Source organism: Choloepus didactylus, chromosome 10, assembly GCF_015220235.1.
Source record: "Choloepus didactylus isolate mChoDid1 chromosome 10, mChoDid1.pri, whole genome shotgun sequence".
Classification (NCBI taxonomy): Eukaryota; Metazoa; Chordata; class Mammalia; order Pilosa; family Megalonychidae; genus Choloepus; species Choloepus didactylus.
Window position 1 is genome coordinate 91,948,288 of NC_051316.1, and position 19,576 is coordinate 91,967,863.

General features: G+C 54.8%; 1 protein-coding gene across 1 annotated transcript; it reads left to right on the top strand.

Annotated features, from left to right (window-relative positions):
* Positions 1 to 768: 768 nt before the first annotated feature.
* On the top strand, positions 769 to 8,260 carry C10H9orf50 (chromosome 10 C9orf50 homolog). Its single transcript, XM_037850787.1, has 6 exons — positions 769 to 1,297; positions 1,585 to 1,675; positions 5,301 to 5,464; positions 7,139 to 7,307; positions 7,499 to 7,673; positions 8,034 to 8,260. The coding sequence occupies exons 1-6, from the start codon at positions 769 to 771 to the stop codon at positions 8,139 to 8,141; spliced, it is 1,236 nt and encodes a 411-aa protein (XP_037706715.1). The 3' UTR covers positions 8,142 to 8,260.
* The last annotated feature ends 11,316 nt before the right edge of the window (positions 8,261 to 19,576 follow it).

Below are 19,576 nucleotides of genomic sequence, written 5' to 3' on the forward strand. Positions count from 1 at the left end.
AGAGTTGGGGCTGGGCTGGGGCTCTGGCTCCCAGAAGGGGAGTTTGTTAATAATGTGTGTCTTGGCCCCTCCCCATGCCTACTGGATGGGAATCTGGGGACGGAAGTGGGGGGGAAGTCAACTGTGTTTTCAACATGTCTGGGGCTCCACCAGGATTGGGGAGCTGCTGGCCAGGCCACACTCTCCTCCCTTGGAAGGTGGTTCCAGATTTCCTAATTCCAAGTAGAGTGCTAGTAACAGTAATAGCCTCCGTGCTGAGTGCTCCCAACCGCTGAGGTATCTCCTCGCAAAGAGGCAGGTACTCATGTTATCTCATTCTACAGATGGGGACACTCAGAGAAGGTGGAGACAAGTCTATTACTTGCCTTGCCCAAGGTTATACAGCTAATAAGTAGTGGGGCTAAGCCTAAATCCTAAATAATAATTTTAAAAATATATAAGACTAGAATCTAGTCTTTATTGAGCACTTATAGTGTGCCTGACACTGTTCTAAGAGATCTACATAGTCGTTTTTAAACGTCACAGCAACCCCAAAAGGTGAGTACTCTTGTCACCGTTTCTCAGAAGAGGAAACAGGCTCCACCAGCTCTGTCTGGCCCGAAGCCATTGTCTCCAGAGCCCGTGGCGTTTACCCCCAAACCACGCTGCCCCCATCTAGGCACTATGGCTTGGGGATTGAGGACCGGTCTGTGCCGTCCCCGGCTTCACACGGCACCCACCACGCCCTGGCTGACGTGAGGGTGCCCTGAGCTGAGCGCAAGGCCAGACATGCCCCGGCGTCACCCCAACCCGGAGGCCCAGGAGGTGGCGCCCAAGTGGTTTCCCGGCGACCGAGATCTCCGGAGGAGACAGTCGCGGCTGCCCAAGCTGATTGCGCCCGAGCTCCGAGAGATCCTCCAGCAGCATGGCGCGAGGGGCTCGGGGGGTTCGAGGGTCCCGGGAGGCGGCGGCGCGTGCTGGCAAGACCCCAGGCGCGGGTCCCCGGACCCACAGGTGCACCGGGTTACGGTGCCTGGGGTGGGCGTCGAGAGCTTCCCCCGGCTCGCGCCCGCCACGTCCACTGCGGCCCGGCGGGGGGCGCGGAACGCCGCAGCGCTGAGGTCCCGGCCGCTGCCGCCCCTGCTCTCGGCCGGCGCGCCCCGGAGCCTCCGGCCCGAAGAGCGGGGGCCTCCCCAGAGGGGCTTGGACAGGGAGACCTCGTGCTCCTTGGGCGCCTTGATAGGAAAGTTCCTCCCCAGCAAGTTCCGAGAGTTCCTGCGCCAGCTGGGGGCTGAGAGCCGGGAGCAGCCGCCGCTGAGTGAGGCCCGCCCGGGGCCCCGGGGGGGCGGGGCTGAGTTAGCCGCTGTCGGGGATGGGCCCCGCGGTCCCTCCCCTCCCCGCCCCGAAGCTTAGAATGAAGCTAAGGTTAGTTGAGCGTCACCTCACCAAGCCCTCACAGCCACCCCGTGAAGGCGGATTTATCATTGCCCCCGTTTTATGGATAAGCAAACTGAGGCCCCAGGCCATGTAACTAGGAAAAGCATGGTAAGGACTTCCCCAGAGCTAGAAGGCCACTAACTACTTCCATCTCATCCTCGTTCCCAGCATCCTCAACATCGGAACACCAAGGGGGTGTGGCAGAAAACCGCCGACGTTCTCCTCAGTGTCCCCACTGCTCATTCCTTCCAGACCTGCGGTAAGTATCAGGGACGTCCTTGTTGGGGAGAGGGTTGCCACCGATGCACCAAGAGGGTGGGACCCTGACCACTCATGCCAGCCTGGCCTATTTGTCTTCAAGGAGCCAGTCATCGAACTTTCAGGAACTATCTGCACTCTCAGACAATCTTTTTTTTTTTTTGGCTTTTGTAAAAAGGGGGTTTATTTGGCTACACAGTTACAGTCTTTTTTTTTTTTTATCTTCATTTTATTGAGATATATTCATATACCACGCAGTCATACAAAACAAATCGTACTTTCGATTGTTCACAGTACCATTACATAGTTGTACATTCATCACCAAAATCAATCCCTGACACCTTCATTAGCACACACACAAAAATAACAAGAATAATAATTAGAGTGAAAAAGAGCAATTGAAGTAAAAAAGAACACTGGGTACCTTTGTCTGTTTGTTTGTTTCCTTCCCCTATTTTTCTACTCATCCATCCATAAACTAGACAAAGTGGAGTGTGGTCCTTATGGCTTTCCCAATCCCATTGTCACCCCTCATAAGCTACATTTTTATACAACTGTCTTCGAGATTCATGGGTTCTGGGTTATAGTTTCATAGTTACAGGTATCCACCACCAGCTACCCCAATTCTTTAGAACCTAAAAAGGGTTGTCTAAAGTGTGCGTAAGAGTGCCCACCAGAGTGACCTCTCGGCTCCTTTTGGAATCTCTCTGCTACTGAAGCTTATTTCATTTCCTTTCACATCCCCCTTTTGGTCAAGAAGATGTTCTCCGTCCCACGATGCCAGGTCTGCATTCCTCCCCGGGAGTCATATTCCACGTTGCCAGGGAGATTCACTCCCCTGGGTGTCTGATCCCACGTAGGGGGGAGGGCAGTGATTTCACCTTTCAAGTTGGCTTAGCCAGAGAGAGAGGGCCACATCTGAGCAACAAAGAGGCATTCGGGAGGAGGCTCTTAGGCACAACCATAGGGAGGCCTAGCCTCTCCTTTGCAGCAACCGTCTTCCCAAGGGTAAAATCTATGGTAGAGGGCTCAACCCATCAAACCACCAGACAGACAATCTTAAGAAGACACCTGTCCTAGGTCCCCTGAGGGGCGATCATTCACAATTCACCACGATCAGGAAGACCCACCAGTGAGTTATAGGAGGGTTGAGGGTAGGGCAGTTGGAAGAAAGAGTATTTCTTTATTTTCTTTTTTTCCTCTTTCACCCATCCATCCATGAATTTATCCATCCATGAATCAGGTGTTCTGTCAAAACATTCATAATTGAGCTATGAATCCAACCATCCATCCACCCATCCATTGTTACATAGATGTAAAACTGAATTAAGTCTTCCACCAAACCATTCATGGATCACCCATCAATTCATCCATGAATCCATTCATATATTTATTCTCTCATTCACCCATCCGTCTTTGTGTACATCTTATCCACATAGCAGGTCTTCTACCAATCTATTATGAGTCTCTCTGTCCATCCATGCAGTTATATATCTATTCATGAACCCATGACTCTGTCCACCCATCCCTCTACCCATGAATCAGGTCTCTTGTTGATCCATCCATTAATCCATCCATCTGAATATCCATTTATTCACCAACTCCCATGATTCTAACCATCCTTGAATCTAGTAATCAACTACAAATCCATCCACTTACAGATCGAGCACACAATCCATCCCTATTCTAGTCATGAAGCCATTCACAAATCTACAAACCCATCTACATAATCATCCATCCACCCATCCATCCATGATTAGGCCCATCAAACCCTTTGATTAATTCTTTCATCAATCCATCCATTCATCAACCCACCCTCTCCCCAGTCTTCCATCTTTTACCCATCACACCATTCATTCATCCATTTCTTCCTCTAATTTTTTTACTGGATGTTCACTATATGTCACATATTGGGGGAAATGAAGTAAGGGATGGAGGGAAGAGAAGAGCCTGAGCATTGGAGCTTACGTGGGCCTGGATGTCTTGGCCCTAATGGAGGGGGTAGAGAAAGCAGAAAAAATTCCTCTAGCTTAAACAGCCTTAACAGGGGTGAAGGGTGAAGCTCACTGCATGGCATCCATGCCACTCTCCCTAAACCTTTACCCAGGGCAGCCGTTCTATCTTCCTGATAGAATGCTCCAGGCAGACACTACTGATGGATCAGAGAGCATAAGAAATAAAACACATTCGCCATCCCAGGAACTTTCAACCTATCAGGCCAAATAAACAGAAGATGTATTTCTCACAAGATGTAATAAAAATATGGAACTCACTATCTCAAGTATGAACAAAAGCAGAGACTGACAGATGCACACATTTTCATACTCAGGAGACAATACTTGAGTGCCTTACTTCATGTGAGAGTCTCTGGTGGACCCCTGGGGGCCAGTGGAGTGCCCTTAAATGGAGAAGCCAAGACATTGGACTTGAGGCAGACCTGGGGTGCTTCCCACACTGAGGCCAGCACAGAGTAGACATTCATAAGCAAACAATTGTTGGATAACTAGCTCCCAGTGCCTGTAGCCAGGCAGTGTCCTGGTCACCTCCAGGATGCTTAGCTCTTTAGTGAACTGATGAAAATCAGCCCCACTGTCTGTACAGACATACAGATACAGTCAGGTGAATGGATGCAGATATATAAATATGTACATATTTAAGGTCAGACATGGCATTTCTGAGAAACAGAGCCATGTTTGGATCAAGCAGACCCTCCTGCAGTCTTCCACTGAAGTGGGAATTAATAATAATAAATGTAACAATAACAAGTACCCTTTAATGCTAGGCCCTGTATTAGATGCCTAATGTGAGTTCTTTGATACTCATCAAACTCTTAAGAGAATGGTGTTATATAACCTATAATATATACTATACAATATATTATATATATATAATATATTATGCAAAATGGAGACTCAAGGGAGGTTGAGTTCTCTGCCCAGGGTCACTACACCACAGGGAAGTGACATAATGGAGACTAACGATTATAATAAGAATGGCTCCCAGTTGGAGGTGTTTACCCTGGGCCCCACAGACCCTGGACTGAGCGTTTGCAGACATTAGCCCATTTCACCCTTCACAGCCCTATGCAGTGGGCACATCGATGATTTCTATTTTGCAGATAAGGAAACCGAGGCTCAAAAGAGTCAGAATTGAAATCTAGGACTGCCTGACATCCACGTTTGTATTCTTTTTCCCTCTGCTACATTGCTTGATCTATTAGCAAGAATATATAAAATACATAAGTCAGAATCAGGATCCAAATCTGGAATCTTGGCTCCACCCCTTACCAGCTGTGTGACCTTGGGCAAGTCACACAATCTCTCTGTGCCTTGGTTTCCTCCTCTGTAACATGGGGATAGTAGTGTCTCACAGGGTGGTGTGGGTGTGGTGGATGAAGCCTGCTAGGCTGGATCCACTGCCCGGCTGGTAGGAAGTGCTCAGTAAAGGCCAGCTACTGAGATTGTGAGCATCTAACAGCCTCCTCTTACAGATGAGGCAAGCTGGCTCATCCAGGATCACACAGCGTGTCCTGCGTTGGTGGATGTGTGTTGTCGGGGTGGAGTGGGGGGCTGCGGGGCTCAGTCCCCATCCCTCATGGGCTCCTCTGCTCTCTCATCCTCTCTCAGAAGGCCTTACAGTACACAGGCCCCCAAGCTCAAGGCTGGCCTCACTCACAGCTCATCGGGGGAAGGCTCGCGGCCCCGCAGGCGGTGTTGCCCTTTCCGAGTGCGATTCGCTGACGAGACCCTGCGGGACACAGCGCTCCGCTACTGGGAGCGCAACTGTGCTGGTAAGCAGATAAGGTAGGGGAGCCCGGGCCTCCAGGAGAGTTCTGGAGCCGGTTGGGCAGAGGCTGTGGCCCCAGGCCCCGGGAATGAGGTGAGGGGCTGGCCCAGGAGCGAGGGGGCTGACTTGTGAAGGCTGAGAGGCCATTGACTCTGCAGAGGAGGTGCCTGATCTGGCCTCTAAGGAAGATGTCAGGATGGCATGCAGTGACCAAGGAGAGGTCTGAGGTCCAGCAAAGGTGCCCTAAGGCAAGTGGTTCCAGGAGGGGATGGCCACCGGGCCTGGCCACCACTGAAGTTCTAGCTGCCATGGGGTCCTTACCTCCCACCTTGGAATCAGTGCCCACAACCTTCTGACCCCATGTTGCCCCCATCTCCACTCCCCCAAGGCCTACAGGGACCGAAGAAGATCCAGAAGCCACCAGAAGCATCTTCCATCTCCACGAAGGCAGACCTCAGGGTCCTGGCTCAGGTGGTGCCCAGAAATGTCCAGAATGAACCTCCCCTCTTCTAGGGAAGACGGGAACTGCCTGGCCAGACAAACACGTCAACTCCACCAGCTCTGAGAAGGTTCCCCAGAAATGGTTTCTGAGATGACATAATTGTGTCCTGCTTGGCACTGCTTCCAGCAAGTTTTTCTGAGGTGGGTGGCAAGAGGAAGGTGGGAAGAAGTGTACGTTTTCTTGCTCTGCCACAAGGGTATGAAGCTCCACCTTTTTTCTGCTTGCCTGGCCTCTTCTCTTCTCAGCCCTGCACATGGCAGCGTCCAGCAGGTCTCAGTGCCTCCAACAGTCAGCATCCTGCATCTCTTTATTGAGCACCTACTATGTGCAGTTTCAGGAAATGGCTGCCCCAAAGACTAGCTGCGGTAAAGCTCTATAAATCCAAACATTCACAGATTAAGGAGGAACCCAACCTCCACACCATGGGCTCAGCTAGAAACTGGATCTTCCTAGATTTAGAGGAAGTCAAAGATAGAAACTGTGATTTTGCTCAACCCTCTGATTGTTCGGTGGGGAAACTGAGGTCCTGAGAGTGGAAGGGGCTTGGGAAGATCACATGGAAGCCAGGAATAGAAGCCAGAGTGCTCCAGAGCCACTCCTGGGGATCCAGAGAAAGGAGGACATCCAGGAGAAACAATTTCCTGTGAACTGCAGTTGTCACACACTGCCTAGCCAGCCACTGGCCAGAAGGAGCTGGGGTCTGTGTCCTAGTGCCCCAGGGTGCACCGGAGTAGAGATGGGGTTCGGCCTCCTGCTTCCAAACTCTTTCCATCCTGTGGCAGCCCTTGGGGAATTTGGGGTCCCTGACCAGCCAGAATGACAGCTGCTGGGTGGGAAAGGCTCCCAGCCCAGAAACATCAACCCCCACCCCCCCAACTCAGATTTCCAAGGTGGGGCGACTGTGCTTCCCACTGTGGGAAAGGGGGCCCATTGGGGTTGGAGCAGGAGTAGGTATATGGGAGGGGGAGGTGCATAGTCTGGGTAGTAACAGCAGAAACAGTCACGCAAGAGTTTTAAAACCCAAGCCTTTCCTGGAGGCAGCTGGAAGGCACAGGGGAGACTTGGGTTGCCATGGAGACGAGGATCTGCCCAACCTTGCCTGTCATAGGGGAGGAGGAGAGGGCGGGGACACCCATGTCCCTGGGTAGGGCCTGACTCACGCCCTCTCTCCCCCAGTCCAGCAGTGCCTCCTCAAGGAGCGGGCAGCCAGCCAGTCAACAGCGGCAGAGCAAGTGTTCGGGAGTGTGGGAAGATGGCTGGAGAGTTTGCCCAGAGTGCTGCACCCCAAGACCAGAAAGGAGAAGGCCACAGCCAGCTCCTTGGGCAGTTGGGACTGCCCCAGCCTGTGAGGCTTCCCGGGGAAGGGGGTGGACCTCACACGCATTGCCAGGGCTCCCCCGGCTCCCCCTGCAGACCTCCCTGTCTGTCCAGCAGCAGGGTGGGTGGGCTGCCGGCCTGGGCCCTCAAGAGCTCTGCCAACTGGCGGTGGGCCTGGGACTCAGGGTCCAGGCAGCTCATGGCTCCTGTCTCCCTCAGGCCCCCCCAGGAGCTGCAGGGCCACCTCTCTGAGAATTCTTCCATGACCAGCAGCCTGCCCTTCCTCCCCAGAGCCACCACCCAGAGACAGAGGAGGGACCTCCAAACCTACCTGGATGCCCACAACATCCTGAAGCAAGTGGGCAAACCACCACGTTCCTGGAGCCAGAAGTTGGTGAGCATCTGCTGGCAGCTGGCCGGCACCACCTGGAGCACCCCTGCCTGGTGGAGTGGCTGGGGAGCACAGGAAAGCCTCCCCGGGCTCCCCGTTACTGCGTGCCCTTGCAGTGGCCAGGCCCTGGAGCAGTGGTCAAGGGAGTGTGGGCTCTCAAGGCTGGGCTGCCTGGGTTGCAGGCTGTGGGGCCAGGAGGAAGTCACTTTGCCTCTCTGCATTTTGGTTTCCTCATCTGTAAAGTGGGGGTGGAAATAGCGCCTGCTCTATAGGGCTGGGATGTCAAATCCTGCTGGGCCTAAGGAGCCTGTCTCCTGCTCCAAGGCCCCCACAGCTCCCTGCTGGTTGTCCCCCTTGCTCTAGGAGTCCTTCCTGCCCAAATTGGTGCTGCAGTCTGTCCTGAAGCGAGGCCACTCTAAGGGGTACCAGCTCCTGCTGTCTTCTACAACACCACAGCAGGCTCAGAGGTGAACTGCTGGAGCCCACGCCCACAGGGGTGGACCCAGGTCAGAGATGAGGAGAGGCCTCTCTTGCCCCGCAAATAAATGCACATCCCAGGTGGCTGGGACCTGCTGCTTGGTCTCACAGTACAAGCCTTTCCTGGTGTCTGATTTTATTTCTGAGGGCTCCTGGGCTGGGGGAGTGGTGGTGGTGGTGCATGGAATCACTGCTGGGACAAGGCTGAGGGGTGGAGGCAAGGCATCCTCAGGGTTCGGGAAGGTGCCATGCACCTTGAACCCAAGCCTCTGTGGACCTAGATCAGCCCACACCTGCAGCAGACACCAGCCATGAACTGGAGCAGGGGTGAGTGGAGTCCACCCTGCCCCCACCGTCACCCACCCTGCAGCCTCCATCTTTGACTGGAGCCAAAGGCTGCTTTGGTGACCTACCCTATGGGTGAGGGCATCCAGCTGAGGGGAAAGAGACCTCTGTGGGGACAAACTTTTTCTTCTGTGTTCCCGGGTCAGGTTCACACTGTCTGGTTCTGGAGAGAAAGCCTGTGGAAGGGCTGGGGCCGGATGTTTCTCTCCTTGTGTGTGTGTGTGCTCGGGAGAGGGCACGGAAGGAGGAAGAGTGTTCAAACCCAGATGAGGTGGTGGAAGGCAAGGTGGCAGGCCCTGCCTGGAATTTCATCCGACCACTGGACTGACCCAGAGCCCCCAGTGCCGCCAGCATCCACCTGTCTGCAAGGTTTGGGCTGGCCACTCGGTGTGTCAATCCCTGGACAGAGTTTGAGCCTCCCTTCTTCTGGAAGCTGCTCTTTGCCCCCAGTCCCTCCCCAATACCCGGATTCCAGGCCTTTATCGCCACCTTCTGGCCAATGTGGAAAATGCCGTGGAATCCACACGAAAGCACAGCGTCTGTAACACGAAAGGAATAGGCTGCTAATGGTGGGATTTGGGCTGGGTAGCAGTAGATGATCTTAGGGCCCCATAGGTTGTGGATGGAGAAGGCCTTTTCTGAAGGGTGCCCTGAATGCAGAAGAAAAGTGTCAAATCTAGGCACAGTTTAGACAAACCCTGGGGGGTAGGAGGGGGGGCAGTACTACAATCCGTCTTCAGGAGGGACCGCGGGGGAATTTCAGTCCCTGGGATGACCACCCTCCCCTTCTTTCTGGACTTCCTGCTTCACCTCCTGTGCAGGTTTGGATGTATTATGTCTCCCAAAACGCCATGTTCTTTAATGCAATCTTGTGGGGGCAGACGTATTAGTGTTGATTAGGTTGGAACCTTTTGATTGTTTCCATGGAGATGTGACTAGTAACACCTTTGATTAGGGTGTGACCTGTTGATGGGATTGTTTCCATGGAGGTGTGGCCCTGCCCATTCAGCTTGGGTCTTAATTTAATTACTGGAGCCCTATAAAAGCTCAGAAACAGAAGGACTTCAGAGAAGCTACAGCCAAGAGAGACGTTTTGGCCATCAAAAGCAGACTTTTGCTGACACTTTGCTCCAGAGAAGCTAAGAGAGAACTGAACACCCTAAGAGCAACATTTTGAAGAACACACAGGAGCTGAGAGTGAGCTGGAACACAACCCGGGGTAAGCTGATGCCAGCCGCGCGCTTTCCCAGCTAATAGAGGTTTTCCAGATGCCACTGGCCTTCCTTCGGTGAAGGTATACTTATGCTTATGCCTTGGTTTGGACACTTTATGGTCTTAAGACTAAGTTTGTAACCAAATAAACCCCCTTTATAAAAGCCAATCCATTTCTGGTATTTTGCATAATGGCAGCATTAGCAAATCGAAACACCTCCCTACGCAGTATTTCTATTTCCTGGAAAGCTTACGGGTCTCAGAGAAAGCCGGATTCTTCCCTGTGACCTAGCGCAGCCCACCTTGCCCTCTCTGAGCCACAGTTTACCCGGAAGGGCCGGCTGCAGCTCCGCCCCGTGCCCACACGGGGGCAGTGTTGGCCTGGCTTTGGCGCCGCCCGGCGCGGCCGAAACTTCTCAGCCTCTTGCTAAAGGGTCGGAAACTTTTCCACCTCAGGCTCGACTCGCATCCTCCCGCCTCCATCACCCTCCCTCCCGCCCCGCGCCGCGCCGCGCTGCGGGCGGCCAGGCCAGCCCCGCTCCCTTTCATTTGCCCGGAGTTCGCGGCCGGACCCCAATGGGAGAAACACCCCGCTCCCAGCCCCCCAACTTCTCTCTTTCTCGCTTTTCTTTGGTGGTTGTTGTTAAACCAAAAACTGCTAAGCTTGCAACAGCGCTGCCAACAACGAGCACTAGAAATTGAGTCCCGCGTGGAGCGCACAGGAGGGTGGGGAGGCGGCTGGAAAAATTCTTGGCAGCGTCTCGGACCCCACCCAGAGCCGGGTCGGTCCGGGTCGCGGCCCCCCACGATCTCAAAGCGCTTTCCCAGCCTCAGCCGGGTCCTGGCGGGGAGGGGGCGGGGAGGGAAGCTCCAACCCCGGGCTCCTCCAGGAAGCTCCGGCCCGGGCGCGGGGGGCGCGTGCGGGGCTGCCGCCGCCCCTCCCTTCGTCGGCCTTTCCTTCCCCTCTTCCGGCTGCGCTCTCGTCCTCTCCTGCCTCCTGCTTTTACTCCTTCCTGCTCGCACCATCGTTGGTCTCTGGCTCCTCCTCGTCCCCTTCCTTTATTTGTTCCTTCATTCATTCTTTCCCTGCGCCCCCCAGTTATTCTCCCCTCTCTTCCCTTCTTTCCCTCCTCGACAAACATGGATTTTGTGTCAAGAGGACCTTGAGCGTCAGCCCTTAATCTCACATCCTGCCATCCGCGCCCAGCACAAACACACAGAGACGCGCAGACACCACAAACACCACACACAGCTCACCACACGGACCCCACACACCACACACACACCACACAGACACGCCTGCACCAGGACACACAGAGAAACACACCCACTCACACACAGGCACCACACACAGTAGGCACAGACACACACGGAGACACCACGTGCTCAGACGCGTGCACACATCACAAAGATGCCCCCCACAGATACATGCACCAGACCCTCACCCTTGCAGACCCAGATCCCCATGTACACACATGCAGACCCACACCATACACACACACAGAAACACCACACACTCATACCCTCCCACAGTTGGGGTCTCCCAGTGGCCCCAGCCCCCACATTCTAAGGTCCTCCTGATGACCTGGAGGACACAGACACCCCTCTGTATGAGCCTGTCTGTTCATCATTAGTCCAACGTGCTTCCCCGCCCCCCACCCCCTCCCAAAGCCTGAACTTGGGGTGACCAAAGAGAGGGGAGGGGGAGGGAGTGCCATAGTGAGGGAATGGACCCCTTTCCAGCTGTTCCAAGCTCCCCAGTCTCTCAGCCCTCCCTGGCCAGGACCTCCCCCCAGAGGTCCCAACAGGCTCCTCCCGCCCACCCTTAGGATTCCACTCCTGGTCTCCAGGGAGCAGCAGAGCTGGAAGGCCAGGAAAGCGGCCCTGGCACTGCTCCGGCTCCCCTCAACTGCAGAACCCCTGAGCTGCTGCGGGGAGGGGGCCAGGCAAGTGCAGTTCCCACCCCCAGCCCGAGGCTCTGTGAGTGCAGATTTGTCCTTGGCACTCTGAGAGCTCACTGCCTACCCCACTCCACCCTCGCCCCACAGACCCTGTGCTGTGGTGCTGGGGTGGGGGGCAACGGGAGCTGGGTCTAGTTGCAGGGGCAGAGGCAAGGGAGGAAGGAATCCTGACCTGGGGCAAAACAAGGCCACGAGAGAGGCAGGAAAATCACTGCTCCTTTCTTCTGAGCGTTCCCACCCCGGGCGAACTCTTCAACCCCTGCCGGGGCATCTCTTTAGCCCCCTGTGCAGAGGTCAGGGTGTCTCCCCAGGTCCTGCCGGCCACAAGGAGCGGCAGCTGGGGCTGGGCCCACACGTGGCCCTCAGCGGCACAGGCAGGCAGGCTCTTGCAAGCCCCTCTTAGTACAACCATTCATCGGGGAAACTGAGGCCTGGGGAAGTAAACTCTTTCTCAGGGCCATAGTTAAGTGTTGGAGTCCAGGGCAGATTCAAACTTGGTGCAATGAGACCAAAGTACAACAGCGACTCTGGCCAGGAGGCTCCCCATCTCAGGGGAGAAGTCTGCTGTGGGGGCTCCCTGTGCCCAGGGTAAGCGGGGTGGTCTGGGGGCTCCAACCCAGCACATGGGGAACCTTGGAAGCAGGGAGAACCAGGGCAAGGTCAGGGAGAAAGTGATATACTTGGAGAAGGGGGAGTTTGGGTGAAGGGGGAGGTGGGCGAGCAGAAGAGCAGGAGTGAAGGGTCGGTGGGAGCAGGAAGCCGAGAGGTTTCCTCTGGAGGCCGGGCCGGACCCCTGGGGGATGTTCCCGGCAGTGCTGGCCCCAGATGGGAGCCTTTAGGAGAAGAAGGCCCAATTCGGGTCAGAGGGGCAGGCCCTGAAGACATGGAACCTGGGTAAAGTCAGCCCCAAGAGGGGCTTCAGGGGCGTACACTGCCCCATAGACTCATCCAGTTCCTCAAGCACCTACTGTGTGCCAGACACCTGCTGGGTCCTGGGCACACCTGGCACTGGAATGGCCACCTGTCTTCAGGAGCCTATGTTGGGTGGGGGACATGGACTCAAACGGGCAATTCCAGGACACAGTGACAAGTGCTACAATGGGAGGCCTGGGGTTTTGGAAGCACAGAGGGGGGGCACTGGGTGGACACCTGGGCCACCTGACAGCAGCGAGGTGGGGGCAGGGTCCGACCAGGGCAGAGGGATGGGAAGCGCAGGAATGAGGCAGCTGCTACCATCCCTGCAGCAAGACTGGCGTCACGGTGCCAAGCATGGACCAGGGGGCAGGCAAGGGGCATGGGGGGCTGTTGACCAGGCAGGAGGATGGGCCGTGCCCCTCTAACCAGGACACGCACACCCGCACACACATGCTGTGCCCCAGCCACGTGCGGCTGCCCACTGCCCCTTCCAGCCACTCTGCCTTTGTTGTACCATTTATCCAGCTCCCACCCCCAAACGCCCTCCCTCTTGCCTTCGATTCTGCCCCCTCCGCGTTTCTCTGTCATTCCCTTCCAAGTACCCTCCAAGTGATAGGTGGGCTCCAGGGGCTCCTGTTGGACGCCATCAAACCTCTCCATGGAGGCACATGTGCCACCACCTCCAGGCAGTTCTACAAGCCTCATTCCCCTATAATAAGCTCCAGGAAGGGGGAGACACAGGTGATGTTTATTGTCTCATTGGACCCATTGGAGCCAGCTTTGGGTGCTAGCTAGAATTCAAGGTGCAGGGAGGGGTTGGCCCCCATCAGGACCCACCGAGTCGGGCCAGGTATCTCCAGGGCTCTGAATCATGGGACTTAGACCCCAAAAGCAGCAGCCGGGAACAACTCATCAGCCCCCTCCCCTCACGGGGCCTCCTCCTCCTCGCCTTAATGAGTTACCAGCCAGGGTCTCCCCAGTTCACTGTCTGCACCTGGCAGCCATGGTGGCTTTGCTGATGCCCCCTAGCTCCCAGGCCTCCCCACGAGCACCCTGCTCTGCTCTGGGCAGACTTCCAGCTCTCATGGCTGCAGAGGCCAGCAAACCCTGAAAGAATCTTCCTACAGGAACCTGCTGGCCCAGGCACTTTCCAGCAATCTTGAGGACCCTAAGTGTTCTCTGGAGGAGGAAGACACTCCCCAGGCTGGCTCATGAGTAAGTAAATTCTAACACAGCCATCCCCATAATGTTAATTAGGGACCAGGAATCAGTGTGAGCAAGACAGACCTGGCCCTGTCCGCAGAGCTCAGATCCCAGCAGAAAATCATAGAATAATGACTAAAAGCACTATTGTATGAATACTATGTGCAGGCACTGGTTTAAACCCTTCCACACTTAGAGCTCGCTTATCCATGAGCAAGGGCACAACTCTGTGCAGTAGGCACTCTCCTTAACTCCATACTACAGACAAGGAAAACAAAGCACAGAGAAGTTAAGTAACTTGCCCAGGATCACACAGCTAGGCTCCTTTCACCTAAGAAAGTGTGGTAAGTGCGGTAATGGGGAAGCACAGGTGGCAGCGGAAGGGAGCACAGAGCAGTTTCCTTATCTGGGGTGGGCTTCCTCCTCCAGGGAGCTGTCCCAGATTTCCTCCAGCCAAGGGCCTCCTCCAGACTCCTGCAGGGCAAGAGAGCAGTCTGTTCGAGGGCAGGGCCATGGGCACTGTATACAGCCTGGTTATCACTGATCAGTTCTGTCCGTTCCTCCACTCCGTTTCTTCACTCATTCATGAAACACACTTATTGATTATCTACTGTGTACATTATCTCTGTGCTAAGCCTGTGAACAAAACAAACTGGGTTCCTGCCTCAGAGAGACCCTGTTTTGGTGGGGGAGATGCAGACAAGGCTACCCTCATGTGCCTGCAACGTGTGTACCCACCCAGTCAGAAGGGCCCCACAGTTGGTTCAATGCTCTGCTGTTGCCATCTAGAAATTTTAATATTTTTTTTAACAAGGGGCCTCACATTTTCATTTTGCACTGGGCCCCACAAATTGTGTCACCAGTCCTGGACACAGACAGTAAACTATAACAAATGCTGGGCTGGGGGCCACACAGAGACCTGGCAGGAGCGCCCAGAAAGGATTCTCGGAGGCCACCACAGATTGGCCTGGGGACCTGGGAGAGGAGCGGAGGGGATGGCAAGTGCACTGGCCTGAGAGTAGGACTCAGCCTGGCTGTTCTGGGACTGGGGGGAGCTCCAGCTGACTGGGGCAGAGGGGCTGAGAGGCCGGGTGAGGCTGGTGGAATGGCAGAGCCTGGGCGATGGTGGCCCTGTGGGCCTCACCAAGGAGTGGGCTTCATCTCGACCCCGAATCCTTCAGCACAGCTCCCTGAAGCCGGGCCAGCGGCAGGCAGGAGGTCAAGACCAGCCCAGCTTGCAAATACCTTTAAAAATACCTCTACATCTATTTATTGACTAGATAATACAAGCATGCGGCACAGCAACCAGAAAACTCAAGCAAGAAATCAGGGAGAAGAAAGCCCCTCCTAGCCAGCCCCCCTACCCAGCCCTGGCCCCCCCACTAGGCAATCCAGACTCCTGTGCACCTTCCAGAGATATTCTGTGCATATACAAGAAAGACATACACACGTGTATTTTTATATTTTAAAGTATATTTTAGATAGATTATTATATATACCCTTCCGCACCTAGCATTCTCACTTCACAATCTAACTTGGAGGACATGAAGGCGCTTTCAAGGTCATTTAATTGTATGGAAGGGGACACTGAAGTCCAGCAAGTGAGTAGCACAAGAAGGTCTAGCCCCTAATGTCCTGGATCTCCTGTCAAGATGCCAAGGCCTCCTCAGAGCCTCTCTCCCATCCTAATCACAGAGGCTGCCGTGGAGGGAGCCAAAGCTCTGCCCCTTGCAGGGGAGACTGTAATGATCCCCATTTCCACACGAGGCTCAGAGAGATGCAGCCACTGTCTCAGGGTCACACAGCCAAACCCATAAAGCCTCACCATCTCCCAGGAACAGGTTCACATTCCGGAGAGGCACAGCCCCTCACCACATGCTCATGACCTCCTTGATGCCACAGAGACACACCTCCCACCCCCCAACTTTAGCAGGTGAGACAAAGGACTCTTCTGGCTTGACAGAGCCACAGGATGTAGCTGGTGGGAATCCCAACTACATCTGGAGGGGGGTGCTGGGCCAGGTGATCTTCCGGGTGGGGAGGGGGCAAGCGTGGGTACTTGGTCCCTTAGCTGCTCCCAGGCTCCTGGCACATCTCTGGGCCTGTGCTGGCTCACAGGGAGGGCTAGCATCAGTCAGTTGAAAGGGCCTGGGGCCATGAGGCAGCATCTGGGTTCAAAACTTTATTTTTATTGCAGGTTGTTTATTCAATGCTTGCCTTTGAAATCTGCTTTCCCCCCTCCCCATCCCAGAGAAGGGAGCTGGTTTGGATAAAATGTGCGGTGTTGTCTCAGCCTTACAAATGCGTTCCTCTGATTTCGGAGCTCATTTTCTCTGAACTGGTGTGTCCCTCTATGTGTGGGTACCTGCAGGGGGTCTGTAGGAAGGCCTGCCACCCACCTGCCCTGGCCAATCTGGCACAGGCAACCGTTGTCCCTCCAAAACAAAGATGGACCTTCCAAAGCCATGGGGATGTCCACTCTGCTACAGGGAGGCTCAGCATTTGGGGGGGTCATGAGAACCCTGTGATGAGAGCTAAGGACCTTCTCTGTCCACAGAAATATACCTACACTGCTTTACAGTCAGTTTCAGGTGTTCTAAGGCCTCCTGAGGCCCATCCACGGACCCCTCCCTCCAGTTTAGAGACTGTTCCCAAAGGCATCTCATATCAGCTAATGTTAAGTGCTTATTCTGAGTCAGGTGCTGTGCTGTGGGATTTTGCTGTTTAACTCATCTACTCATAATTGAGGAACAGAGAGGTTGGGTCACTTGCCTGAGGTCACACAGCTGGTAAGTGGCTAAGCCAGAATCCAAGCCCAGCCAGTCTGACCCAGAACTGCATTCCTAACCTTTCTGCCCAGAAACATACATGCACACACCCTGGGGTCCAGAGTAAACCTGCAGGGAGATCCCCAGAGTTAAGCACCCAGGCTTGTTGGCATCTGGCCCAGCTGGGTAGCCCAGTTTCAGTCCTTTGTAAGAATCAGGTAAGAACCATCTGGAGACCCCCTGGTTGGGGCCAGAGAGCAGGGGACGCCACAGCTGACATTATTGTGACAGGAAGTAACACACTGGGAGGGTCCCACAGTGCAGAGATAGCCCTCATCAGTCCTTGCCTTCCAGGACAGACTGCCTCCTCCCACTTCCTCCTTCCTTCCTCCCTTCCCACATTTTTCCTCTCCCTCCCCCTTCCTCATTTTCCTCTCTCCTTTCTCCCCCACACTCCCCCTCCTCTTTCCTTCCTCTTGTCACCTATTCCCTCCCCCTCCCTTCTTATCCCCTCCTTCCTTCTCCCTTCTTTCCTTCCTCATCTTCTTCCTCCCCTCCCCTAACTCCCTTCAACCCTGCACCCCCCTCCCTCATCCCTCCTCCCTTCCTCTCCTGCATCCTTCTCCTCCTCTCTACCATCTCCCTCCCTCTTCCATCCTCCCTTCATTGCTTTCTTCCTCCCTCCCTCCCTGCCTTTCTTCTGCCCTTCCTCCTTCTCTTCTTTTCCTCCCTCCCTCCCTTCTCTCCTTCCCTTCTCCCCTTATTGCCCCTTCCTTCTGCCTCCCTCCTCCCCCTCCTCTTCCTCTCCCCCGTTTCTCCCTCCCTCTTCTCGCCTCCCTCCGTCCTCTTCCCTTCCACCTCCCTCCCTCCACCTTGCTTCCTTCTCCTCCTCCTCTTTCCTCCTTCCCTTCTTTCTCCCCCCATCCACAGATGAGAAAAAGACTTGTTCTCCCCTCGTGCATCCTATGGTGGAGACAGCGCCACCCTGTAAACAGCCACTGCTGAGAAGGGCCAAACCAGGCTTAGGGGAGCCACTGGGTCTCCCGGGCCTATTTGCCTACAGAAGGTTGGAAGGGGACCACACTGGCTGAGCTCACAGTCTGGGCTGCCCAGTTCGGAGTTCCTCGTCCCCCCTTTCCATCCTCCAATGCTGAGGGGACAGGGAATGGCCCCTGTCTACCTTCAAGGCGGAACTTTCCCCGCCTTTGAGGGGTTAGGACCCTAATGCTATTTTCTAACAGCTTTTGGTGCTTTAATAAAATTGAGGGTAAATCTAATTTGCAAATTTTCCCTTTTGATCTCCTTCCTTTCTCTTTTAGTAGCTCAACAGAGCAGGGACAGAACTGGAGACTGCTCCCTTTCTCCTTTTCAGAGCCAGGGCTTCCCCTACCCAGAGGTCACCTCTGGCCTGGGGTTTGAGGTCCTGGGTTGCCCCTGAGGGTGTCGTGCCCCTGCAGGCTGGATTCCTGTGGCCAGCCTGACTCTCCCTGCTTGTCCCTTTCCTCCACCTGGCACTGACCCCTGCCTCTGCAGCCTACTCCAAGACCCAAGGCCCTGCCGCCTCCGCCTCCCCCCCCCCCCCGCCTTCTCTCTCCATACCCCCCTCACTCTTTGCCCCTGCAGCTCCCTAACTCTGGCTCCTTTCCTCGGGGAGTGAAACTCCTTCATGCCCCAGGGCCCTTGCACATGCTGTTCCCCTCTGCGTGGAATGCTCTTCCCACCAGCTTTACTGACTCCTACTTAACCTTGGGTCTCAGCTTAGATGTCACCTCCTCAAGGAAGCCTTCCTCGATGAAACCAGGTCCCTGTGGTTCTCGCAGCAGAATTAGGGAACGGTAGTGTTATTGGCGTACAGATGGCCACTATCAGCAGACCCTGAGCTCCCTGAGGCAGGGACTGAGCAGGCCCCTAACACCCAACCCTCCAGATAGGAGACCCCTGAGAAATTCTGGGCACAGGACCCTATCTGTGGGAATCTCCATACCTCAGTTTCCCTAATTGTAAGATGAGGGGGTGGGCCCCCCATTCTCTAAAGCCCGCCCACACTTGCACTATGATGATTCTCCGATGCTCCCTCTGGGTTTCTAGCAAGGATCACACTCATTTCACGGTATTTGACTTCCTTGATTATCTGATTTTCCAGGGAGGAATTTTAAATCTCCTGGCTGGGGTGGCATCTGCTGGATACCCAGGCACCCAACCGGTCCCACCAGCCCGGGTGCACCTGGCATCCTGGGGGAGGTTCGTTAAAACTTCCCCCACTTGGCAAATAAGACCTCACACAGAAAAGTCCTTCAAGGGCTCTGCAGACTGTGCATTGTTTGACCCATCTTGGAGGGTAGGTGGGAGGGAGGGATCAGACAGCTGGAGGGTAGGATTGTTCCTGTTCTCTGAAGCTGAAGCTATAATGTCAGGCACTTGGGCTCAGGAGGCAGACAGGCTGTGTTCAAATTCTGACTCTGCCACTTCCTGTGAGATGGGGTCTGCCATTCACTCCTCTGCCCCCCCCCCCCCGCCCCTCAGCTGTATAACGGGCATAATAACAGCACTTCCAGCCAGGGTTTGTGTGTTGGATGGTCCCTGCCCATCCCATCTGTCACCTAGTGAGTGCTCTGGGAGCCCTGCCCTTCCTGCCCCAGAGACAGTGGCTAAGCCCCAAGACATTGGGCCAAAAAACCTGGAGCAATACCCAGCTGTGCTACTCAGTTGGCTGTGTGACTGTCTTATGCCTCAGTGTCCTCATATTTAACATGGGGGTGATGTGTACACCTGCCTTTCAGGGTAGCTGCCCACACTTGGTGCTCTGTGAGTGTCTGCTTTCATTATTCCCAGCCTGGCCTCACCCACCCAGCTGCCTTGCAATCAGAGGGCGCCTCACGCATGAAGGGCAGAGGAAAGAACTCAGGAACCCTCTGGAGGTATAGGCACCAGGTCCCACTGAACGGCTGTTGACCTGGGGCAAGTCACGTCCCCTCTCTGAGCCTCAGGCTTTCACCTGACAAAAGGCCATGCCCTTAATCTACTG

Excerpts from the sequence above, each read along its gene's own strand:
- C10H9orf50 (XM_037850787.1), top strand. The coding sequence starts at position 769 with ATGCCCCGGCGTCACCCCAACCCGGAGGCCCAGGAGGTGGCGCCCAAG. Across the intron at positions 1,298-1,584 it reads CCGGGAGCAGCCGCCGCTGA|CATCCTCAACATCGGAACAC; the intron begins GTGAGGCCCGCC and ends CCTCGTTCCCAG. Across the intron at positions 1,676-5,300 it reads TCATTCCTTCCAGACCTGCG|AAGGCCTTACAGTACACAGG; the intron begins GTAAGTATCAGG and ends ATCCTCTCTCAG.